Below are 26,441 nucleotides of genomic sequence, written 5' to 3'. Positions count from 1 at the left end.
CAAAAAAGGCAAATGCTATTTTGGGCTGCATTAATAGAAGTATAGCTTCCAAATCACGTGAGGTACTGGTTCCTCTCTATTCGGCCCTGGTTAGGCCTCATCTAGAGTATTGTGTCCAGTTCTGGGCTCCACAATTCAAGAAGGACGCAGACAAGCTGGAGCGTGTTCAGAAGAGGGCAACCAGGATGATCAGAGGTCTAGAAACAAAGCCCTATGAAGAGAGACTGAAAGAACTGGGCATGTTTAGCCTGGAGAAGATTGAGGGGAGACATGATAGCACTCTTCAAATACTTAAAAGGTTGTCACACAGAGTAGGGCCAGGATCTCTTCTCGATCCTCCCAGAGTGCAGGACACGGAATAACGGGCTCAAGTTAAAGGAAGCCAGATTCCGGCTGGACATCAGGAAAAACTTCCTAACTGTTAGAGCAGTGCGACAGTGGAATCAGTTACCTAGGGAGGTTGTGGGCTCTCCCACACTAGAGGCCTTCAAGAGGCAGCTGGACAACCATCTGTCAGGGATGCTTTAGGGTGGATTCCTGCATTGAGCAGGGGGTTGGACTCGATGGCCTTGTAGGCCCCTTCCAACTCTGCTATTCTATGATTCTATGATTCTATGAAAAACACAAACACCATAAAAAAAACCTCAAGTCCCTTACTCCAACCCACTCCACCCCCCCTTCCCCCCGTCCCCCCCCACCTCTTCCCCCCCCATATCCCCGCAAGTCTATCACTCCGGCCATCTACTTAGGGGGGAGGAGGGGAGGCAGTGTTTCGCCTGGCCGGCAAGGTCTCTATACTTTAACAATTCCATCAACAATTATCTCATAATGCAGTTATCAATTCTATTATATCCCAGATGCCCCAGCCTCACTTCCCCCCCCGCCTTTTTCAGCCAAAGTTGCATCATCATATAGACCCAAGCTCTTTAGCAGCTCTTTACCCTGATCCAAAGAGGTTACTCTGTGCTCCCCTCCACCATATGTAAATCTTAAAAATACAGGATAGCCCCACGCATATTTTATTGCTTTTTTCACTAATATTTCCGTTATCTGCTTAACACTGCGTCTCCAATTAAGTGTGTGCTGAGAAAGATCATTGTAAATTTGCACTGGTTTACCCTTATATTGTAGCAGGGCCATGGATCTCAATTTCTTCATAACTTGCTCTTTCTTATAATAGTTGCCAAATTTCACCAAAATATTTCTACTGGCTCCTTTATAATTTTGCCCCCCCCCACTCTATGGATTCTGTCCAAATCACAATCCTGTATTTCCAAATCAGGCATCATGTCTTTAAACCATTGCAGGATTATATCTCTTAAGTTTTCTCCTGGTGCTTGAATAAGATGTTTGACGCGTATCGATGAGCGACGATTCTGGTTTTCTAATTGAATTAGCCTTAATTCATGGTCCTGGAATTGCACATTAGAAGTTTCTTCAAAAAGGTCCTGTCTTCTCTGCAGCAAATTTGCTCCTGCCTCCAATTCTTTTATACTTTTAACGTTCTGGGCAATCTTATCAGCCAGCACTGCCAATCGCTTATCTGATCTGTCTGCCTGTTACTCAATTTTCTTGAAGATACTTTCATTATTTTCTAATATAAAACTTTTAATTTCAGCCATGGTGGCTGGCTCCTTGCCAACTGGTGCCTTGCCACCTTCCGCCATTTTATGCTCTGCCGCTGCTATCTCTGTCTTTCCCTGCACTTCTTCCGAAGCCAAGTTCTCAAGGCGTGGGAGGTTGTGATTACAGGGTTTTTTCCTTGACCAAAAAACTTTTGCACATTCGGTTTTAATTTTTTTCTTTGTACTCGACATAGGGCATAAATCTCTTTCTTAACGTCCCGGGTCTCCACCTTGCCTGGGCTATTTTTAACTCTTTATAATCAACACAGTCAGTCAGTCCTGCCCAGGGTGCTTTTATCTCTTTATAATTCCGATGATTAACCGCTTATTCTTTTCCAATAAGGAGTGAGCTTCACCATAAATCAGTCAGCATTCGCTGTGAAATCTCATTACAATAACAAGCAGCTTACACAGTCCCGGCACACAGACAGCTTACTTTCGATTTTCACTCCATGAAAGACTGTCCCACCGCCAAGACTGCGTCAATTTCCTCACTCCTTATCTCATTTTCACTTTCGCAAATATCAACAACACCAACAATTAACATTCATAGTCCTTTTCCAACATATTCATTTGAGATTTATGCCCTTTTAAAGAGAGATAATTGACTTTCCCGGCGTGGCCGGTTAGAACATCACGAAACTCTTACCGGTTTCATGGCTGCCAAGCTCCGCCCCCCCACTCCATGTACTTGTAAGGTTTCTTTATTTTGAATCTCTGGTGGCTCAAAAGAACAACTTCCCGAGAAACAGATTTCTCAAACAGCAAGCATTTGTAAAGTTTCTCTCCTGTGTGAATTCTCTGATGTTTTAGAAGACTGCATTTCCCGAAAAAGCATTTCCTACAGTCCAAATATTTATGGGCTTTCTCTTGTCCAAAATATTAAGAAATAAACCTATCCCAGGCATTCATAGCAGATCATAGCAGCAACAATACAATTTTCCAGTGCTTCTTTCTCCATCAGCAGAGAGAGAAAAGAAAAAGAAAAACCTATTTAGTGTATATGGATATGTAATTCTGGAGAGACATTTCCCACATTCAAAGCAATGGGTGAGGTTTTTGTCCTCTGTGGCAAAACAACTGATATTTGTCCTTAACACATTTCTATACTTTCTTGCCACTATGGGCTATCTTCTGGTGACTAGTAACCGATATCTCAGCAATTCCTCTTCATGTCCACCCCAGCGCCCCTCATAAGCCCTTCTGTGAATAAAACCATTCATGCCTCCCTCGGAACAGAAACAAGGAGAAGAGAGCAAACACGGCCAAAGCTTGAACTGTAGAGGAAAGCAATCTGTGATTTGCCAGCAAAACATTTTTCACACTCAACACACTTGTAAGGTTTCTTTCACATTTCTATGCTTTCTTGCCACTATGGGCTCTCTTCTGGTGTCTAGTAAGCTGTGATCGCTGAGAAAAACATTTCACACATTCCAAGCACTTATAGGGTCTTTCTCCTGTGTGGACCCTCTGATGGCTTACAAGAGCTTCCTTCTGAGCAAAAGACTTGCCACACTCCAAACATTGGTGTGGTTTCTCTCCTGTGTGGATTCTCTGATGACTAAAAAAATGTGATTTTTGAGAAAAACATTTCCCACACTCCAAGCATTTATGGGGTTTTTCTCCTGTGTGGATTCTATGGTGTGTAACAAGCATTGAACTTTGAGAAAAACATTTCCCGCACTCCAAACATTTATAAGGCTTCTCTCCTGTGTGGACTCTCTCGTGCACTGTAAGGGTATCTTTCCGGGAAAAACGTCTCCCACACTCCAAGCATTTATGAGGTCTCACTTTTTTGTGGATTCTTCTGTGACTCATAAGATCTGATTGATGAGCAAACAGTTTCCCACACTCCAAGCATTTATATTGTTTCTCTCCTGTGTGGACTTTGCGATGTTTAGCAAGGTTCGATTTCTCTACAAAACATTTCCCACACTCCATGCATTTGTATGTCTTCTTTCCTGTATGGGCAGACTGGTGTGTCACAAGGGCTGCCTCATCACTAAAACACTCCTCACACTCCCAACATTTATATACTTTCTCTTCTAGGTGGAGTCTCTGGTGTTTTTGAAGGTTTCCCATCTGTGAAAAACAATGCCCACACTCCAAACATTTATATGGTTTGATTCCTGTGTGGATTCTTTCGTGTCTATGAAGTCCAGATTTTTCAGTAAAACATTTTCCACAGTCGAAGCATTTGAAGGGATGGTCTCCTGTCTGGATTTTCTGATGGGTTAGAAGTTGTGATTCTTTTGCAAAACGCTTCTCTCCTGTGTGGACTCTCTGATGCACTGTAAGGCTATCTTTCCTGGAAAAGCATTTCCCACACTCCAAACATTTATGGGACTTCTCTCCTGTGTGGACTCTCTGGTGCACTGTAAGGCCACCTTTCCTGGAAAAGCATTTCCCACATTCAAAGCATTTGAAGGGGTGGTCTCCTAAATGCATTCTCTGATGGGTTAGAAGTTGTGATTCTTTTGCAAAACACTTCTCACACTCTGTGCATTCGTAAGATTCCTCATGTGTGTGGACTCTCTGGTGCTTAACAAGCTGTGATTTTTGAGAATAGCATTTCCCACACTCCAAACATTTATGGGGCTTCTCTCCTGTGTGGACTCTCTGGTGTGTCATAAGGCTATCTTTACGAGAAAAGCATTTCCCACAGTCCAAACATTCATGGGGTTTCTCCCCTGTATGGATTCTTTGGTGTCCCTTAAGACTTGATTGATGACGAAACGATATTCCACAATCCAAACATTTATATGGTTTCTCTCCTCTGTGCACTCTCTTATGGCTAGTAAGCTGTCGCATGGCAAGAAAAGATTTTCCGCACTCCTCACATTCATACAGCTTCACTCCTGTATGTATTCTCTGGTGTTGAGTAAGGTATGATTTGCTGGCCAAACATTTCCCACACTCCAAACACTTGTATGGCTTTTCTCCTGTGTGGACTCTCTGGTGACTCTGAAGGTGTTGCTTCTGGTGAAAGCACTTCCCGCACTCAACACATTCGTAGGGCCTCTCTCCAGTATGGATTCTTTGATGAATTTGAAGATGTGATGGTACACCAAAACCTTTCCCACACTCCATGCATGTATAGGGCCGATCTCCATTGTGCACCCTCTCATGTGCCTTAAGGTCTGAACGGCCTCCAAAACATTTCCCACATTCCCTGCATTCATAGGGTTTCTCTACCATGTGGATTCTCCGATGTCGCAAAAGGTGTGATTTCTTGGAGAAACATTTCCCACACTCTAAACACTTGTGGGGCTTTTCTCCTCTATGAGTTTTCTGATGGCTCACAAGTCCTGAACGCTGCCGAAAACTTTTCCCACACTCTAAGCATTTGTAGGCTTTCACTCCCATGTGAACTTGCCTGTGGATCCAAAGCTGTGCATTTTGAGCAAAACATTTCCCACACTCCCAGCATTTATAAGGTTTCTCTCCTGTGTGAAGTCTCTGGTGAATCACAAGGCTTGACTTTATAGCAAATGATTTGCCACATTCCAAACACTGATGAGGCCTTTCTCCAGTATGGGTTCGCTGATGTCTCAATAGTTGTTGACTCTGGGAAAAGCATTTCCCGCAGTCTCTGCATTTGTAGGGTTTCTCTCCCGCGTGGACTCTCTGGTGTACATGAAGATGGACAAATGATTTGCCACACTCTAAGCGTTTACGTGGTCTTCTTCTAGTATGGGTTCCTTGATGGCTCACAGGTCCTGAATTTTCACCTAAACGTTTGTTATATGAACAAAGAATGCTTTAATTTCAATAATAAGTTGTTGAATAATAAACCAGTGACTCTTAAATTCACCTGCGTCTGCCTCACATAGCGGAACACCTGGTTTATACAGCACACACACACACTTCACTCCCTCCTTCTCACTCTCTCACCCAATCAGTCCTCTGCAGCATCACAAAACGGCTCCCGTGGACGGCCTCCCTGCCTATGTGCCCTACGTATAGGCACTTTTCATCCAGAACCCCCTCTTTAAATCCAACAAATAGTCTCTTTAAACAGGACAATAAGGAACAATATCTTACAGTCCACAGGAAATAAAGTGGGAAACAAGTAATGGATAAAAGGGATTGAGGACTGGTAAAAACGGAGTTTGGGCCTCCTGCCTCTTTGTTGATTAGGCTGAAAATGAGGAAGTCTTCGGCCCAAAGGAAAGTCCCTGCTAGTCTATCCCAAACTGCTAAATTCCAGCTGTAGCAAGCGTGGCTAACACGTCCTTGATCTCTCCACCCCTGGCTGTAAACATATACATTTCTGAGACTTTAAAGAGCTGGGGGCCACACGTGTGGCAAAGGACAAGTCAGGTGCTCAAAAGACTGGGAACAAGCTGGAGGGGAGGTTTGAGCCATGACAACTCCTTTGAACCCTCGCTTCTCAGCATCGTCCAAAGCCTATTTCACAGCTATTCCAGTTGCCTGAAAAAAAGGGTTTGTGATTCGAAACATGCGAGGACCTGGCTTCTTTGACAGGCACCATAAAATGTGTCCAGAGACAGATTGGTGCCCACAGGAACCACTTTCCCTACCCCGGGTGAAGGTGTCATACACATCGATGGTCTAGGAATGCTTGTAACGCATAACATTATCAGAAATAGTCCTGAAGACTGTGCAAGGAGGGAGATTCATCTTTAGGAAGGACCTTCTGAACAGGAGGTCTGAACTGGTGGGAAGGAACGACTCAACACGATAAGGACATAGGAGGAGCCCAAATGTCCATCTAGTCCAAAAAGGATCAGAAGGGAGATTCCAGCTGATAAGGGGTTGAATTAGTGGGAGGAGGGTCTTCACGTGAGAGGAAGTGCCCTTTGCACAATACAACACTTCCTGCCCTTTGGAATAGGATGGCCGAGAATGTCACTTGCCATTTTTTGGCTGGAGGTGGAAGAACCCCAGTGGATTCCTTGGCAAACCACAATCTCTTTACCTGAGCTGCCAACAGGCTCATCGGCCTCCGTTCCATCCGAGGCCTGAAGACTGGACAGCTGTGGCTCTTCCTCTCGCTCTTGCTGGGAGACGAGGTCAGGCTTGGGGTCTGGCGATGCCATCTGAGAAAGTGGAGAGAACAAGGACATGTGAGGAGTTCAGTACGAGGGTTGTGGAGGACATGGGGCTTTGCTGATTTATGGGCTGTACTGGCTCTTTAAGTGTACTGGCTTTTTAAGTGTATTATTCTTTCTCTTCTGTATCTGTTCTGGTATATTAAGTGGAGGTGGGAGTTTGGAACTCTAGGCGCCAAGACTCCAAGAGACTCCAAGGTCACATTGGGCCTCGCACCTGGATGTTATCTCCATGGTCGTTAGGATAATTGGGTTTAGTTGTGAGAGAGAGGGCGAAGCCCTCTCTAAGAAGGGTGGGTCGTTATGAGCCAGGCTGAGTTAGGGGTTGGTTCAGCGAGGTCATGGGGCCCTATATCCAAAAGGGGATAAAAAGGGCATCCTGCTTGGGAGGGTGTCTTCTGTTCTGGTTTTGGAGGAAGAACATCAAGAGCAGCCTTGGATGGTTGCTTGGAGTAAGCTAGGGTCTTTGTTTATTTTAAATGTCTGGTTTTCCTGAGACAAGGCTAGCCGCTTTTATGGCTAGGGGAGGGTTGTGTGTTTGCAGGTTTTAGATGGAGCGCTGGCTACTAGTACCTGCCACGACACAGGCTCCGAACACCAGACCTCACGTCTGCCACCACCTATTATGGGGCGACACAGGCTCTGAACACCAGACCTGGCCGAGGCTACTCCCTGCTCAAGCTAAGCACCACCGCTTGATACGCCTGAGGCAAGGGATAAAACCCACCTTCCTCCAAACTATATGGAGAAAGGGGTTTAAAATGGAGAAGGGTTTTAATATATATAATAATGCGCTGTGAGTTATATCTGCTTAGGTGAATGATTGTCAGAGTGGGTGTTATATGTGTAAACTTAAGATGATAAATGCCAAACAGACACGTGGGACTTTTGTGGTAGTTTAAAAACAAAACAATCAAAATTTATTTTTAAAAGTTCATAAGCTTTGTTTCAAATAACAACATTTAAAAACCTTTTTTGAAACCTTTCATACAATCCTGTCACTCATTCACATTCGCGCTTTCCTTTTTCTCACACAATCGCTCTTGAACTTTCTTTATTATCAGTATTGATTAATATACTTCCACTACGTGCACACCACACCCTAAAGACACCACTCACTACACTGACTCTCAAATTTCCCAGAACTTAAGTACCATAAATACAGAGAGCACTACAGACTCTAAGAGTAACCAACAAGTCTCCCTGGAAAGTTCTCCTGAAAAGATCTCTCAATCCCCTCAGTCATTCCCTTATATATGACTCCTCCCCCTCCCAAGACATTCTAACTCCGCCCACTCAGGCCAACATTCTAAAAACCACAGACTTACACACTGCAGACATACATTTGGAATTGACTTGTGGGGTGTAACGCCACAGTATCCTGCTTGGGAGGGTGTCTTCTGTTCTGGTTTTGGAGGAAGAACATCAAGAGCAGCCTAGGATGGTTGCTTGGAGTAAGCTAGGGTCTTTGTTTATTTTAAATGTCTGGTTTTCCTGAGACAAGGCTAGCCGCTTTTATGGCTAGGGGTGGGTTGTGTGTTTGCAGGTTTTAGATGGAGCCCTGGCTACTAGTGCCTTCTCCCTTTGTAATCTTTCCTTTAATCCACTTACCCCATCCCTGCCCTTTTATTCCTCCTTCTTTTTATCCATGCTGCTACCTCTGGCCAAAACCTTACGTGTTAGTTTTAGCTGATCTGTGTTCAACTTGTTTTGGCCCTTACGCTGAGTGTGCGTGTGTTTTATTCCAGGAATCTCTGGCTCATCACGGTTGGGGAAAGGGCGAGGGCGAGGGGCGGCCGGGGACAACAGGATGTTTGGTCCAGGGCCTACCTTGCAGGAAAGTCGGATTGACTCCGGCCTTCGTCTACAAGGGTGTGAAGAATCCCTGGCAGACCCTCCTCTGAAGCCCTCTCAAAGCCTTCTGGAGAAGGAAGATCAGGGACCACTGTGTTTGCTGGGTGGGCTGAAGAAGGGAAACAACCCTGACTTGGAAGCTCCTCCTCAGCCCTGTACTAGAGGGATGAGGGAGGGAGGACTGAACAGGTCCGTAAGAAGAGCCACACAAGCCCCCCTGGCCTTAATTAATTGCTGGACCCATAATCTGTCCGAACAAACCCCCACCCTCCACTGCTGTCACTGCCTAATTCCTTCCCCAGAAATCCTCACACAGACCGGCCTTTCCTTGACGAGAAGTTCGAAACGCCTCTTGACAACGGATTTATTCACAGCGGCTTTTTCTGACCTGTCATAGAGCATGTTGCTGCCCTGTTTCATTGTCATTATGTATTTATTGATTACATTTTTATACGGCCCAATAGCCAAAGCTCTCTGGGCAGTTCACAAGGTTTTCAGTCATTTTTTAGTCTCTCTTGTTTTTACATTGTAATGTTGAATTTTTAAGGTGAACCATTTCAGAATTTTATTTATTATTTATTAATTAATTACATTTATAATTTTAATTATTTATAATTATATTGTTGTTTTGATGCTTTTAAATGTTTGTCTCTTCGTTTTTAATGTTCACTGTTTTAAACTTTTGTAAACCGCCCAGACAGCTTCGCCTATGGGGCCGTATATAAATGTAATAAATAAATAAATATACCGTCCCATAGCCAAAGCTCTCTGGGCAGTTTACAAAAGTTAAAAACAGTGAACATTAAAAACAAACAGACAAAAAAATTAAAAGCATCAAAACAACAATATCCACTAAAAACAACTATTCTGGGGTCAGTTAAGAAAAAAACTCAGCATATGTTGTTAAGTGCCTGGGAGAAGAGGAAAGTCTTGACCTGGCACCGAAAAGATAACAATGCTGGAGCCAGGCGAGCCTTGTCAGGGAGATCATTCCACAATTGGGGGGCCACCACTGAGAAGGCCCTCTCCCTTGTTGCCATCCTCCGAGCTTCCCTTGGAGTAGGCACCCGGAGGAGGACCTTAGATGTTGAGGATAGTATACGGGTAGGTTTATGTCAGGAGAGTATATTAACAGCTGTAAATCTGAATAATAATAATAATAATGATTATGAAGTGAATGATAATAATAGGATTGCTGAGGGAAGAGGCGGAGATAAGGCTGTCCATCCATCCCCCGCAACAATCCAGACACTTTTCTCGCTTTTCCGCCGCGGGTAGCTGTGAGGAAAGAGCCATGTGGGGGGTTGTCTTTGCATGTCTGATGCTCCCGAACCCTGACCCAGTATCATCTACAGTCATTGGAGCTGAAAAGGTAATCTACCTCTGAGTTTGATGGACTAAAGGCACGTCAACCTGGTCCTATAGGAAATACATACATGGATACCACTGGGATAATAGTCTAGGTGATGTGTTCATGTGGGATTTTGGAGAGAATGTAGAAGTAATGGGTTGGATTCAGGATCTGTCTTCCGCAACTGGAAGGTCCCTCTGCCAGATTTGTGGGGACCCCTCCCCCCCACAGATCGCCCCCATTCAGTGGGGTCTCCTGACCTTCTGCGTGGCAACTCCAGGAGGGGCTGCCCTGAGGAAACCAGGGCAGGGGAGTCCACTTCCCCCTTAAATCAGGATCCAACTAAAAATAACCAGACTTTGGAACTGTCTCTTGAGGGGTCACACCCTGCGGCCTGGAAAAGACTTTCTTCTCTCTCATCGGTCCTGTACCTGAGCAGGATCTGTTGCTTCCCAGAGGGGATGATCCGGCTTAAACCACTGCAGGCCTAGGAAGGAAGGGCAACGCATGTCAGAAACCCCCCTTTTCCACATCATTCTGACTAAAAAAATGAAAGACACACTTGGGATCAGGTGCCTCATCTCAGGGTGGATAAAAATCAATGAATTTTTTTAAATTTAAATCTGATTGTTTTGATTTAAATCTGATTGTTTTAATAAAATGCTTTTTGAGGAAAAATCTATCTAAAGATAGTTTTCTATTTAAGATACATTATAACCCAAAGGTTATTCATCCTGAAATAAGGAATAGTTTTTAATTATGTAGCATGAGGCTGTAGATTCATGCAATGTTTACATTATTGGGTAAATGAATTCCATTCACAATGTCATGCTCTTCCAGAGGTTTCTGTAAGATTATTAGGCAATTTTTCTATCTCAAAGATATTATCACAGATGCTTGGTTTACGGTTCTCAAAACTGTGAATTTGTGTCTGCAGAAATCACAATCCCATTGTTCCTTTGCAACCAGGATGATCAGGGGTCTGGAAACAAAGCCATATGAAGAGAGACTGAAAGAACTGGGCATGTTTAGCCTGGAGAAGAGAAGATTGAAGGGAGACATGAGAGCACTCTTCAAATACTTAAAAGGTTGTCACACAGAGGAGAGCCAGGATCTCTTCTCAATCCTCCCAGAGTGCAGGACACGGAATAACGGGCTCAAGTTAAAGGAAGCCAGATTCCAGCTGGACATCAGGAAAAACTTCCTGACTGTTAGAGCAGTACGACAATGGAATCAGTTACCTGGGGAGGTTGTGGGCTCTCCCACCCTAGAGGCATTCAAGAGGCAGCTGGACAACCATCTCTTAGGGATGCTTTAGGGTGGATTCCTGCACTGAGCAGGGGGTTGGACTCGATGGCCTTGTAGGCCCTTTCCAACTCTGCTATTCTATGATTCTATGAATTCTATGTACACAGAATCAACCCCTTACCTCTTAAGTGCTAAGGTTCAAAATATTCAATGAATACAGTGCACTCTTTTTTTGGGGGGGGGAAGTCACATGATTAAATCGAGTCCTTCTGAGTAGTGATTTAAATCGTGATTTAAATTAAATTGATTTAAATCAAATCTACCCTGCTTCATTTTGTGTGTCAGCCTCCCCAATGTAGCATAGAGAAAGAAGCTTTTGGGGGTATAGAATGGGTTTGAATGGGTGTACAAGTGATGGGGTAATGTTTTAAGATTAAAGGGGCAAGTAGGCATACCTACAAAGAATGCTGTATCAAGGGTTGGATGATTTGGTTTGGATAAGGCCTGATAGAAAAAGATTTGGAAATATTTATTTTATTTTATTTATTTTATTTAGAGTATTTTTATCCCGCACCTCAGCCAAAAGGCTCTCGGAGCGGCTAACAATGTATCAATAAAGATGACAGTCCCTACCCTCAGGCTTACATTCTAAGAAAGACATGACACACAAGGAAAAGTGGATGGGGAGGGAAGAGGAAGAAAATAAAAAGAAATTAAGGAGACTGTTTAGGCTGGTGGAAAGGCCCTGCTCCGTCCTCTCATCTCCCAATGGAGGGGCAAACCAACAGCTCCTTCTTCCCCACAAGGTGAAGATGTTAGCCCTGGGGGTGTGTGTGTGTGTCCAACTGAAGAAGGCAGTTTGAGATTGCTCACTGACGTTACTTACAGGGACTTGCAACTTGGTGTTGCTCAAAAAGACATTAGTCATATGAACTTGTGACATGTACTAACTGTAACTAGGGGAAGGGTGAGGGACAGATTAGAAAAATAAGAGCCGGACAACCACAAGAACAGGGAACTTGACCTTTCGTTATCATAAGCAACTAGTTGAGAAAGGGGGGAAGGTTTTCAGGAGAGGATGGTCTAAATTGCGTCCAGTTCTGGGCTCCACAATTCAAGAAGGACGCAGACAAGCTGGAGCGTGTTCAGAAGAGGGCAACCAGGATGACCAGGAGTCTGGAAACAAAGCCCTATGAAGAGAGAATGAAAGAACTGGGCATGTTTAGCCTGGAGAGGAAAAGACTGAGGGGAAACATGATAGCACTCTTCAAATACTTAAAAGGTTGTCACACAGAGGAGAGCCAGGATCTCTTCTCGATCCTCCCAGAGTGCAGGACACGGAATAACGGGCTCAAGTTAAAGGAAGCCCGATTCCGACTGGACTGTTAGAGCAGTACGACAATGGAACCAGTTACCTAGGGAGGTTGTGGGCTCTTCTCCCACACTAGAGGCATTCAAGAGGCAGCTGGACAGCCTTCTGTCTGGGATGCTTTAGGGTGGATTCCTGCACTGAGCAGGGGGTTGGACTCAATGGCCTTGTAGGCCCCTTCCAACTCTGCTATTCTATGATTAAATTAGGAGGTGGTCCAATGGGTTTAGGAGTTTAGAAGACGTCAATAGGAGGAGTTGATGGTGTCCAATTGGGCATTTAAGGCTGAACACAGAGGTCTTCCTTTTCCCTCAGGCATGGCTTGGTCTTTCCTGGGAGAGATGGGAGTCCCTCTGGGGAGAAGAGCTCCTTCACAGGGCCTGTGTTTGTCTTTCTTTCTTTGTGGTTGTCTATGTTTGACTTGTTCTCCAAATCTGCCAGACTTGTGAATATCTTCTTTTAATTTGCTTTGCTGAATGGAGGTTTGTGTGTCTGACTTTTAACTTTCTTAAATTGTTTTAATAATATTTTTTTTAAAAGTTCTAACAGTTTCACTGTGATTGTGAGTCTGAGTGAAGTCAATCGTGCTGGATGTCTATCTCCAGATCTTCTTTACACCTACTATAATGGGGAATTTAGGGAGTACTGTTACAAAGTTTTGCAGGAACCCGTGCCTGTGTTCAGTACCCCGACCCCCACCCCCGGCCACCAAAAGTGCACTCTTCCTTGCTATAAGCTTATTACATATTTCACACAACTCAGTTAGCAAAGACTCATTCTGTGTGCATAGATTTGCAAAGGAGCAATGGGATTGTGATCTCTGCAGACACAATTTCACAGTTTTGAGAACTGTAAAACCAAGCATCTGTGATCATATCTTCTAAATAGAAAAATTACCCGATAATCTTACAGAAACCTCTGGAAGAGCATGACATTGTGAATGGATTAGTGGAATTCATTTACCCAAAAATGTAAACATTGCATGAATGGCTGCGAGAGCTGGACCATAAGGAAAGCTGAGCGAAGGAAGATAGATGATTTTGAACTGTGGTGTTGGAGGAAAATTCTGAGAGTGCCATGGACTGCAAGAAGATCAAACCAGTCCATACTCCAGGAAATAAAGCCAGACTGCTCACTTGAGGGAATGGTATTAAAGGCAAAACTGAAGTACTTTGACCACATAATGAGAAGACAAGATACCCTGGAGAAGAGGCTGATGCTAGGGAAAGTGGAAGGCAAAAAGGAAGAGGGGCCGACCGAGGGCAAGATGGATGGATGATATTCTGGAGGTGACAGACTTGACCTTGGGGGTGCTAGGGGTGGTGACAGCCGACAGAAAGCTCTGGCGTGGGCTGGTCCATGAAGTCAGGAAGAGTCGGAAATGACTGAACGAATAAACAACAAAAAACCAAGCATCTGTGATCATATCTTCTAGATAGAAAAATTGCCCAATAATCTTACAGAAACCTCTAGAAGAGCATGACATTGTGAATGGATTAGTGGAATTCATTTACCCCAAAATGTAAACATTGCATGAATATACAGCCTCATGCTACCTAATTAAAAACTAATCCTTATTTCAGGATGAATAACCTTTGGACTATAATGTATCTTAAATAGAAAACTATTTTTAGATAGATTTTTCCTCGAAAAGCATTTTATTAAAACAATCCGATTTAAATTTTTAAAAATCCAATATTTTAAATTTATTTTTTTTAAAAAATCATTGATTTTTATCCACTCTGGTAGGTAGTTCTGTAAACCTTAACGTTCCCCTGAGCCTGCTGATACCTCTCCTTTTTTTCTTGCTGGTTCCAGTGGTGCAGCTATTTGCGGTTAGACCTTGGACGTAATGGGTACTATCCAATAGGGGCAGTGCGTGCACCCAACTCCGCCAACCCAGGTCTGCGCACGGCCAGGGCCAGTGCCAGACTATTTTGCGCCCTAGGCAAGGCAAGCTACTTGCACCCCCCAATTGTGCGGAAGTCTGAACGTGTGCGTCAAGTCTGAACGTGTGGAAAGCTGGGACTGGCTCACTTCGATTTGGGACCAAGCCGTCTGGAATTCACCGGGACTTACTTCCATGCAACGCTTTCTCAGATGCAAGTCTCGTTGATCCACGCACGCAAGATCCACGCCTTGCGAGGAGTCCATAAGTCCCTAGCTTTCCTGGGGGAAGGGAGAGGGAGCCCCGCTTGCCCGCCTGCCTGGACATTGCAGCCTGTTTGAGGAGAGGGGTGAGGCGAGTAAGGCAGAGGCTGGCTTGGGCCAGGGTCGAGCTCGCCACGTGCTTTCCCTTCTTCTTCTGGCAGCAGTGGCCTCCCGGCTCTAGGAGGACAGCTTCCGGGTGGCTCTAGGAGGGTGGCTTCTGGGCGGAAGTCCAAACGTGGAGCCCCCCCACTACACCCAATGTCCCTGGCTTCGCTTCGGCTGGGTGCCATCTCGCCCGCCCAGCCAAAGCGAAGCCAGGGACGCTGGGGTGGGGCGGCTCCACGTTCGGACTTCTGCCTGGAAGCCGCCCTCCCAGAGCCGCTCGGCTAGAACAGCTCTGGGAGGGCGGCTAGGGTGGCTCTGGGCAGAAGTCCAAACGTGGAGCTGCCACCCCACCCCAGCGTCCCTGGCTTCACTTCGGCTGGGCAGGCGAGATGGCGGAGCACCATCTCGCCCGCCCAGGCCCAGCTGAATCCTCAGGCCAACCTGGCCCGGCTCACAGCCAACAGCGCTCGTGAGTGTTGTGGAGCCCCTCTTAGCTCCAGGGCTAGAACGGGAGTCTGGGGGATCCCTGGACTGCGGAGCATCAGCCCTACAAGCCCCATTGCATGGGGCTACATGCGGAGGGTCGTTTGGGGGACTGAGGTCGCTCTTCGTATATAGGAGGGCGGGGGTGGGTGGGTTCTGGAACACTTTGTTCACGTTTGGGGGGCGGGGAAATCTCTGGGTGCACAACCTAATGAAATGTGCCGCGCCCGCCTATGGTTTGGGGGACTGAGGTTGGAAATGCTCCCATTCGGGGTGTTTATCCGAAGAAGAAGAAAAAGGCAAAGAAGAAGAAGTGCTTGCAGGACCGATTCAGAAGCGGGGCTCCTGGGGAAACGTCTCTTCCTGCGCCCCCCCCACACCCTGCTTCCCCAGGACGCCCCATGCAAAGCAAAGGAAAGCAAGGCAGGGCTGCTGCGCGCCAGGCGGAAGAGCCTCTCCCGCCATTAGCAGGCGCACAGGATGAGCTTCTCCCGCCCGCCCCCATTTCTCCCCCCTTCATCCTCACCAGCAGTTACAAGCCGCAGCGGTCAGTCGCTCCTTCTCCTTCCAAAGGGCTGCAGCGCAACCGAGCAAACTCCCCGCCTGCCTTTGTCCAGGGACCCCCAAGGAAAGCCCCCCCTTTTCCCCTGCACCAATCAGCCCCAAACCTCAGTCCCGCATCCCATCCCAAAGAAGGCAACGCGGCCGATCTTGGCCCACGCCAGCGATGAAACCCCTGGGAACTCAAAGGATTCTGGGAGATGTAGTCAGCTGGCTTCTTCAGCCAGTGGGGCCCGGTGTGCCCTGAATCCAGCCTTCCCCAACCTGGGGCCCTCCAGATGTTTTGGGCTGCAATTCCCATAATCCCCCAGCCAGGCTGCCCTATTCCATGAGAGATGCTGGCGTTTACGATGTGATCGTGCAACACCTGGGGCTCCCGAGACTTCAACTCCCATCAGCCCCAGCCAGCATGGCTCATGGTCAGGGTCGCCAAGAGTTGTAGTTCAAAACATCTTTGGGGGCCCAAGGTTGGGGAAAGCGGATTGATGTGTTCCTATTAATAAGAGGGGGGGCAGAGGTATTCTTAACTGCTGTGGGGTGAAAAGAGGGAATTTGGGCAGCTGTCATTTGTCACAGAGGGAGGAGAAAAGCGGCGACTGCTAAAATTCCCCCTGAAGCAACAGAAGTGTGGAAGGCCCAGGAGGGGCACCTGGTCACCCAAAGGAAGGAGGGACAACGATGCCTCCCTCAAGGGCAAAGCGACTGAGGCCAGGCGGGATTGTGAGGCGGAACATTGGGCACTTGCAGAGCTGAACCTGAAGCCAATTTCAGCCCATAATGACTAAGGAGACTATGAGGGTTTTTTTATTGGACCATTAAAGGACCTGGGGATCCTCCCAGTTCTCTTGGATGGGCATCTTTGAGGAAGCTTCAAAGGATTATAAAGGCTCAAAACAGAGAGAGGACAATAATTTAGTTTGTATGCTGTTATGGGTTTGGGGTCAGTCTAAATGGCCTTCTGGGAACACCTTACATCTATGGCCTCTGATTACAAAGAGATTCAGGATCCCACCACCCCCTCCACCCAAAACCCCTCTTTAGTTGTCATCCTTTTGTTCTCCTAGGCCAAGCGGAGGGGCGGGATGCGGCCCCTATGAATAAGCAAGGAGTCAGGTTGGCTGAATCCAAGGTGGAGGAAGGAAAGAGCGGATTTGGGCTATTTCCCCTAGAAAGCTGAGGGGAAGCCGGAGCCTGTTGGCCTGGTCATGTTGAGGAGGCTCACCTGAAGCTCTGTGTAAATCAAGGTTTCATGAAAGAAACGTCACAAATCGCCAGTGTAAGGCCTGGAAGGGCTGAAAGGTCTCACTGCTCAAGGACTGGGGGGCAGGAGCGCAAGGATACTTTTGGAATTACTAAAACTCCTGCTGGCATAATAAACTCCAGCAGCAGCTAGACGTCTCTGCCGTTGAAGAAACAAAACGGAAAAGGGGGAAATGGGAGAGTTCCTAAGAAAAGCCTGAGGAGATTTTGTAATCCACCATTGCTCTTTAACGCCATCCCTGTGAGTGGGGCTGTTGTTCCACTGAATAGTCCCCAAATAAGGATAAATAGGAGGGAATCCTGAAGAGGTTTTCACACAATGCTCAGCCTCCTTCCTCCCCAGGGCCAGCCCTAGACATCTTGCTGCCTGAGGTGAAGGACAAGATGGTGCCCTAACCCTTTCCCATTCAGTAAATAGAGAAGCCGAGCGGACTGGCATTTCAGGCTGATTTCAGCACTGCTCTTAGGTCAGTGTCCGCCGGCTAGCTTACAGGCTGCAGGGAAGGCTACATGGCCCCAGGGCCAGCCACGGACAGGCGCCTCCAGAGGACCCACAACCAAGCAGGGACGTCGCAGTGCGTACAGAGAGAAGCCATAAGAACTGCCCAGCTGGATCAGACCAAGGGTCCGTCTAGTCCAGCACTCTGTTCACACAGTGACCGAGTTGTTGACCAGGGACACACAAGGCGGACGCAGGTGCAACAGCATCCTCCCACCCATGTTCCCCAGCAGCTGGTGTATATAGGCTTATTGCCTGTGATTATTGGTGGTATCGCATAGCCATCAGGACTGGTGGCCATTGATACCCTTCTGCAGGAATTATCCATCCAAACCGGTGGCCATCACTACATCCTGTGGTAATGAATTCCAGAGTTTAACTCTGCGCTGTGTGAAGGAGTCCTTTCTTTGATCTCTCCTGAATCTCCCACCAACCAGCTTCATGGGATGACCCCTTGGGGTTCTAGGATTAAGGGAGAGCCCACCCCTCCCCTGTGGTTCTCCTGGATCTGGGGTGGGTAGGGAAGGTTATACCCATTTGGCTGTGGCTACTAAAAGGGGAGGGGGCTTTGGTGTTATTTTGTTGAAAATACTTTACGTACAGTTCCTGGGGTTGAATGACAACATCCTGATGGCTCCCTAGCAGCTCTCAACGTTGGCCCTCAGGTCAAAAACACGGTTATTTTTTATTTTAACATCTCTGATGTCCACTCTTGGTCTTCGACCATCTCCCTGAAACGGATATCTCAGCAATTCCTCTTCATGTCCACCCCAGCCCCCCTCATAAGCCCATTCAAGCCTCCCTCGGAACAGAAACAAGGACACTTCTTGTTGATGTTACAGGGATACACTGACCTAGTTTTACCCTACCCTGTGCCTGTTTGCATTCTCTCCCCCTCCTTATTGTTTTATTATGATTTTATTAGAATGTAAGCCTATGCGGCAGGGTCTTGCTATTTACTGTTTTACTCTGTACAGCACCATGTTCATTGATGGTGCTATATAAATAAATAATAATAATAATAATTTGACACGTGGATGTTTCGAGACCATAGGTACATCTTGAACATTTACAACTCAATACTGCTGCAGGTTCAAAGCTTTTGACAAAGTGCCCTAGGATATTCTGATTAACAAGCTAGCTAAAAGTGGGATAGATGGAACAACTAATAGAAGGATCCACAGTTGGCTACAGAATAGGACACAAAGAGTGCTTATCAATGGAAACTTCTCAAACTGGAGAGAGGTGACGAGTGGGGTGCCGCAGGGCTCAGTCCTGGGCCCAGTGCTCTTCAACATTTTTATTAATGATTTGGACAAGGAGGTGCGGGGAACGCTGATCAAATTTGCAGATGACACAAAATTGGGTGGGATAGCTAATACCCTGGAAGACAGAAACAAACTTCAAAGTGACCTTGATAGGCTGGAGTGCTGGACTGAAAACAACAGGATGAAATTTAATAGGGATAAATGCCAAGTTCTACATTTAGGAAATAGAAACAAAATACACAGTTACAAGGTGGGGGATACTTGGCTCAGCAATACTACAAGCGAGAAGGATCTTGGAATTGTAGATCGCAAGCTGATTATGAGCCAACAGTGCGATATGGCTGCAAAAAAAGCAAACGCTATTTGGGGTTGCATTAACAGAAGAATAGCTTCCAATTTGTGTTAGGTACTGGTTCCCCTCTATTCAGCACTAGTTAGGCTTCCTCTGAAGTATTGCAACCATTTCTGGGCACCACTGGAGTGCGTTCAGAGGAGGGAAATGAGGATGATCAGGGGTCTGGAAACAAAGCCCTAGGAAGATAGACGGAAACAACTGGGCATGTTTAGCCTGGAGAACAGAAGATTGACGAGAGACATGATAGCATATTTCAAATACTTGAAAGGTTGCCGCATAGAAGAGGGCCAGGATCTCTTCTCGATTATCCCAGAGTGCAGAATCATGGGCTCAAGTTACAGGAAGCCAGATTCTGCCTGGACATCAGAAAAAACCTCCTGACTGATAGAGCAGTACGGAAATGGAACCAATCACCCAATCACCTAGGGAGGTCGTCAGCTCTCCCACACTAGAGACATTCAAGAGGCATCTGAACAACTATCTGTCAGATAGGCTCTAAGGTGGATTCCTGCAGTGAACAGGATTCAATGGCCTTATAGGCCCCTTCCAACTATCAGAGTTTAATTTTTCAAGAAAGCATTTCCCACAGTCCACATATTCATATGGCTTCACTCTCATATGGATGCTCTGGTGTGTCACAAGAATTGTCTCAAGACATTCATTTTTTCTCTTCTATGTGGACCCTCTGGATATGTAATGCTCGAGAGAGATTTCCCACATTCAAAGCAATGGGTGAGGTTTTCGTCCTCTGTGGCAAAACAACTGATATTTGTCCTTAACACATTTCTATACTTTCTTGCCACTATGGGCTATCTTCTGGTGACTAGTAACGGATATCTCAGCAATTCCTCTTCATGTCCACCCCAGCGCCCCTCATAAGCTCTTCTGTGAATAAAACCATTCATGCCTCCCTCAGAACAGAAACAAGAAGAAAGTAAACACGGCCAAAGCTTGAACTGTAGAGGAAAGCAATCTGTGATTTGCCAGCAAAACATTTTTCACACTCAACACACTTGTAAGGTTTCTTTCACATTTCTATGCTTTCTTGCCACTATGGGCTCTCTTCTGGTGTCTAGTAAGCAGTGATCGCTGAGAAAAACATTTTGCACATTCCAAGCATTTATAGGGTCTTTCTCCTGTGTGGACCCTCTGATGGCTTACAAGAGTTTCCTTCTGAGCAAAAGACTTGCCACACTCCACACATTTGTGTGGTTTCTCTCCTGTGTGGATTCTCTGATGAGTAAGAAGCACTGATTTTTGAGAAAAACATTTCCCACACTCCAAGCATTTATGGGGTTTTTCTCCTGTGTGGATTCTATGGTGTGTAACAAGCATTTAACTTTGAGAAAAACATTTCCCGCACTCCAAACATTTATAAGGCTTCTCTCCTGTGTGGACTCTCTCGTGCACTGTAAGGGTATCTTTCCGGGAAAAACATATCCCACACTCCAAGCATTTATGAGGTCTCACTTTTTTGTGGATTCTTCTGTGACTCATAAGATCTGATTGATGAGCAAACAGTTTCCCACACTCCAAGCATTTATATTGTTTCTCTCCTGTGTGGACTCTGCGATGTTTAGCAAGGTTCAATTTCTCTACAAAACATTTCCCACACTCCATGCATTTGTATGTCCTCTTTCCTGTATGGGCAGACTGGTGTGTCACAAGGGCTGCCTCATCACTAAAACACTCCTCACACTCCCAACATTTATATACTTTCTCTTCTAGGTGGAGTCTCTGGTGTTTTTGAAGGTTTCCCATCTGTGAAAAACAATGCCCACACTCCAAACATTTATATGGTTTGATTCCTGTGTGGATTCTTTCGTGTCTATGAAGTCCAGATTTTTCAATAAAACATTTTCCACAGTCGAAGCATTTGAAGGGTTTGTCTCTTACATGTGAAAAGGGTTTCTCTTCTTTGTGAATACTTTGGTGTCTGAGGAGCTTTGATTTACATGGAAATGATTTCCCACACTCCAAGCATTTATGGATTTTTTCTCCTGTCTGGATTTTCTGATGGGATAGAAGTTGTGATTCTTTAGCAAAGCATTCCTCACACTCTGTGCATTCATTGGATTTCTTCTTTGTGTGGACTCTCTGATGCACTGTAAGGCTATCTTTCCTGGAAAAGCATTTCCCACACTCCAAACATTTATGGGGCTTCTCTCCTGTGTGGACTCTCTGGTGCACTGTAAGGCCACCTTTCCTGGAAAAGCATTTCCCACATTCAAAGCGTTTGAAGGGGTGGTCTCCTAAATGCATTCTCTGATGGGTTAGAAGTTGTGATTCTTTTGCAAAACACTTCTCACACTCTGTGCATTCGTAAGATTCCTCATGTGTGTGGACTCTCTGGTGCTTAACAAGCTGTGATTTTTGAGAATAGCATTTCCCACACTCCAAACATTTATGGGGCTTCTCTCCTGTGTGGACTCTCTGGTGTGACATAAGGCTATCTTTACGGGAAAAGCATTTCCCACAGTCCAAACATTCATGGGGTTTCTCCCCTGTATGGATTCTTTGGTGTCCCTTAAGACTTGATTGATGACCAAACGATATTCCACAATCCAAACATTTATATGGTTTCTCTCCTCTGTGCACTCTCTTATGACTAGTAAGGTGTGGCATGGCAAGAAAAGATTTTCCGCACTCCTCACATTCATACAGCTTCACTCCTGTATGTATTCTCTGGTGTAGAGTAAGATATGATTTATTGGCCAAACATTTCCCACACTCCAAACACTTGTATGGCTTTTCTCCTGTGTGGACTCTCTGGTGTCTCTGAAGGTGTTGCTTCTGGCGAAAGCACTTCCTGCACTCAACACATTCGTAGGGCCTCTCTCCAGTATGGATTCTTTGATGAATTTGAAGCTGTGATGGTACACCAAAACCTTTCCCACACTCCATGCATGTATATTGTCGATCTCCATTGTGCACCCTCTCATGTGACTTAAGGTATGAACGGTCTCCAAAACATTTCCCACATTCTGAGCATTCATACGGTTTCTCTACCATGTGTATTCTCCGATGTCGCAAAAGATTTGCTTTCTCGGAGAAACATTTCCCACACTCTAAACACTTGTGGGGCTTTTCTCCTCTATGGGTTTTCTGATGGCTCACAAGTCCTGAACGCTGCTGAAAACTTTTCCCACACTCTAAGCATTTGTAGGCTTTCACTCCCATGTGAACTTGCCTGTGGACCCAAAGATTTGCATTTTGAGCAAAACATTTCCCACACTCCCAGCATTTATAAGGTTTCTCTCCTGTGTGAAGTCTCTGATGAATCACAAGGCTTGACTTTTTAGTAAACGATTTGCCACATTCCAAACACTGATGAGGCCTTTCCCCAGTATGGGTTCGCTGATGGCTCATAAGTTGTAATTGCCGGTAAAAACATTTCCCACACTCACTGCATTTGTAGGGTTTCTCACCCGTGGGGATTCTCTGGTGTACATGAAGTTCAACAAATGATTTGCCACACTCTAAGCCTTTACGTGGTCTTCTTCTACTATGGGTTGCTCGGTGGCTCACAGTTCCTGAATTTTCACCTAAACATTTGTTATATGAACAAAGAACGCTTTGTTAATTTTGATAAGAAGTTGTTGAATAATAAACCAGTGACTCTTAAATTCATCTCTGCCTGCCTCACACAGCACAACACCTGGTTTATACAGCACACACACACACTTCACCCCCTCCTTCTCACTCTCTCAGCCAATCAGCTCACACATGCAAATCCACCATTCTTACCCTAGGGATACTTAACAAATCATAGATCTATAATGAATGAATACCTTTATTGAATAAGTCCTCTGACCGTTTCAAAAAATCACATAATCATTAAAAACAAACAGACATTACTTAAAATTTATGATTTAAGATCTATAAGAAGAACATACAGTTATGAACCTAACCTCCATACGTGCAGAAGTGTAACGTCACAGGCATGGCCAGATATAGCAGCCTATTTTAGCCTACAGCTTTTATTGCCGGTAACTAAGCGTTAGGGGAAGAATTTCTACCTTTCAAAATGGAGGGATAACAACACAAAAATTTGGGAAACACCAAATGCTCAGGGATTGCAGGGGGGAAAGGGTGAGGCTTTCTGAAGCCTCGACTGAGGTTCTGTACTCAACGCCTTTAACAATGGCTTCCTCCATTGTTGACCTCCTGGACTGATCTCTTCCCATTTCTCCTCAAAACCTGCCTTTCCCATGAAGACTGGCGTGAACCTTCGACCCCGTTCCACAACTGTAACTGGTTGGAAAACTGAAATAAACATGTCTCCTTCCTCTCCCTCTATCAAATTCTAGGCTGTGATCTCCTTGAGGCAGACACCTTCCTCTTGCACTGTGTAACACAGGGGTAAGCAGCTCTTTTGAGGCCATGGGCACATCTGGCAATTGGAGAAAGAAGCACCGCAAAATGGCTCCCGTGGGAGGTGTGGTGCGCGGTCTCCCTGCCTATGTACCCTACGTATAGGCACTTTTCATCCAGAAGTCTCCCTTTGAATCCAACAAATAAATCTTCATAGAATCATAGAATAGCAGAGTTGGAAGGGGCCTACAAGGCCATCTAGTCCAACCCCCTGCTCAATGCATGAATCCACCCTAAAGCATCCCTGACAGATGCTTGTCCAGCTGCCTCTTGAAGGCCTCTAGTGTGGGAGATTCACCAGTCTCTTTTAACGGAAAAATAAGGAATGATAACTTACAGTCCACAGGAAAAAAAGAGTGAAGTAAGTAATGGATGCTGGATAAAAAGGAGTGAGGCCCGGTAAAAACGGTGTATGCTCTGCAAGGCCCTCTGGGCCTCCTGCCTCTTTGTTGACTAGGCTGAAAAGGAGGAAGTCTCCGGCCTAAAGAAAAGTCCCTGCTAGTCTATTCCAGACTGCTAGGTTCCAGCTACAGCAAGACTGGCTAGCAAGTCCTTGATCTCAATACCCCTGGCAATAAACATATACATTTCTGAGACTTTAAAGAGCTGGGAGCCACACGTGTGGGAAAGGACAAGTCAGGGGCTCAAAAGACTGAGAACCAGGCAGAGGGGAGGTCTGAGCCATGACAAACTCAACAACCCCTCTGAACCCTCGCTTCTCAGCATCGGCCAAAGCCTATGTCACAGCTATTCCAGTTGCCTGAAAAAAGGGTTTGTGTTTCAAAACATGCGAGGACCTGGCTTCTTTGACAGGCACCATAAAATGTGTCCAGAGACGTATTGGTGCCCATGGGAACCACATTCCCTACCCCGGGTGAAGGTGTCGTACACACTGATGGTCTAGGAATGCTTATAACGCATAACATTATGAGAAATAGTCCTGAAGACTGTGGTGGGAGGGAGATTCATCTTTAGTGAAATCCTGAATGTTCCCTCAGCTTTTGGGAACTTCATCCTTTCTGCTCATTATAGAGATGGTCAAGAGGGAAGGACCTTTTGAACAGGAGGTCTGAACTGGTGGAAAGGAACGACTCAACAGGATAAGGACATAGGAGGAGCCCAAATGTCCATCTAGTCCAAAAAGGATCAGAAAGAAGATCCCTACTGATAAGGGGTTGAATTAGTGGGAGGAGGGTCTTCATGTGAGAGGAAGTGTCCTTTGCACAATACAACACTTCCTGCCCTTCGAAATAGGATGGCCAAGAACGTCACTTGCCATTTTTTGGCTGGAGGTGAAAGAACCCCAATGGATTCTTTGGCAAACTATGATCTCTTTACCTGAGCTGCCGTCAGTCTCAGCGGTCTCCATTCCGTCCGAGGCCTGAAGACTGGGCAGCTGTGGCTCTTCCTCTCGCTCTTGCTGGGAGACGAGGTCAGGCTTGGAGGTCTGGCGATCCCATGTGGGAAAGAGGAGAGAACATCAGAAGAGCCCTGCTGGATCGGACCGAGGGTCCATCTAGTCCAGCACTCTGTTCACACAGCGGCCAACCTGCCATCGGCTGTTGCACCAAGTAGGACATGGTGCAACAGCAGCCTCCCACCCATGCTCCCCAGCAACTAGGGTTTAAAGGCTTACTGTCTCAGGTACTGGACGCAGCACATAACCATCAGGGCTAGTAGCCTTCTCCTCCAGGAATTTATCCACCCTCCTTTTAAAGCCATCCTAATTGGGGGGGCGGAGCCGGACATCATGACGGGTAAGATCTCTGCCTGAGAGCTCCCGAGAGGGGGGGATCTGGGAAGCTAATTATCTCATTTAAGAGGCATGGGTCGTAAATGAGAGTGAAGGAAGAGGGTTATGATTGTTAAAAGAAGGTGAAAATCCTGTTTTTTTGGAAGCAGTCTCAGATTAAGGGGAGAAAAACAGCCCGTTCTCTGGCCGTAAACAGACGGAAGGAGGGGGGAGCAAGAACTGACGAACTTTGGAATGTTTGGAATGTTAGAGCTCTCCTGTCTTCTAGTCTGATAAAGTGATGATTTATATACTCCTAATCTGAGAGAAGGGTCTTGGCAGTAAATTCACCCCTCTTAAAGAAAAAAAAAGCAATGAAGAATAAGGCTTTATTGGCTAAGAAGAGGGAGACGCGGTGGATTGTAAACAGGACACTGACTGAGATCCATGCCGTATATTAGAAAAAAAGGGAAAAAAGCCCCGGGGAAGGCTGCTTGGCAAAGAACACATTCTTCCAACCATAATTTGGCCCGTCTTGAGAAAGTGCCTGTTGAAAAAGATTTACAATCTTCTGGAAGTGACTCAGACCGATCGGCAAAAATGGCTGAAGGTTTTGGCACGGAGCCAACTTCTGTTACAATGGATGAACTGAAGAAGCTGATTTTAGAAACCAAAACCATCCTCAGCAAGAAAATGGATGTTAATGAAAAGAATGCGGTTGCACGTATGGGGGCGCTAGCAGACAGGTTAGCGCAGAATGAGCGAGAGATAAAGGAGCTGGATTTGGAAGTCAAAGCACTTGCAAAGAAACAGGATGTTTTTGAAAAAAGTTCTGAGATAAAATCACAAAGTCAAGATCTGCAGCTGATTCGGCTTCAAGACGAGGTGAGGCGTTGCAACATACGCATCAAACAATTTGCTGAAGAATCAGGAGAAGATTTGAGAAAAATAGTTTTGAAGTGGTTCAATGATATGATGCCAGATGTGGATATAAAAGACAGCGATATTGAAAGGATTCATAGAGTGGGAGGAGCAAAGTACAAAGGATCTTCCAGAGACATTCTTGTGAAATTTGGCAGTTATTACAAGAAGGAGCAAGTAATGAAGAAATTGAGGGCTATGGTCATGATT

The 26,441-nt window shown here is 45.7% G+C and overlaps 1 protein-coding gene across 1 annotated transcript; it reads right to left on the bottom strand.

The window, feature by feature from the left end:
• Nucleotides 1-2,844: 2,844 nt before the first annotated feature.
• LOC134395657 (zinc finger protein 420-like) lies at nucleotides 2,845-25,158 on the bottom strand. The gene is made up of 5 exons (XM_063121820.1): nucleotides 25,132-25,158; nucleotides 24,917-25,025; nucleotides 3,887-5,356; nucleotides 3,310-3,586; nucleotides 2,845-2,854 (listed from the first exon to the last, which is right to left on the bottom strand). The coding sequence occupies exons 1-5, from the start codon at nucleotides 25,156-25,158 to the stop codon at nucleotides 2,845-2,847; spliced, it is 1,893 nt and encodes a 630-aa protein (XP_062977890.1).
• Nucleotides 25,159-26,441: the final 1,283 nt, after the last annotated feature.

The sequence above is a fragment of the Elgaria multicarinata genome, chromosome 3, assembly GCF_023053635.1.
Source record: "Elgaria multicarinata webbii isolate HBS135686 ecotype San Diego chromosome 3, rElgMul1.1.pri, whole genome shotgun sequence".
Taxonomy (NCBI): domain Eukaryota; kingdom Metazoa; phylum Chordata; class Lepidosauria; order Squamata; family Anguidae; genus Elgaria; species Elgaria multicarinata.
Note: the sequence above shows the minus strand (reverse complement) of the source record. Positions and strands in the feature narration are given on the sequence as shown.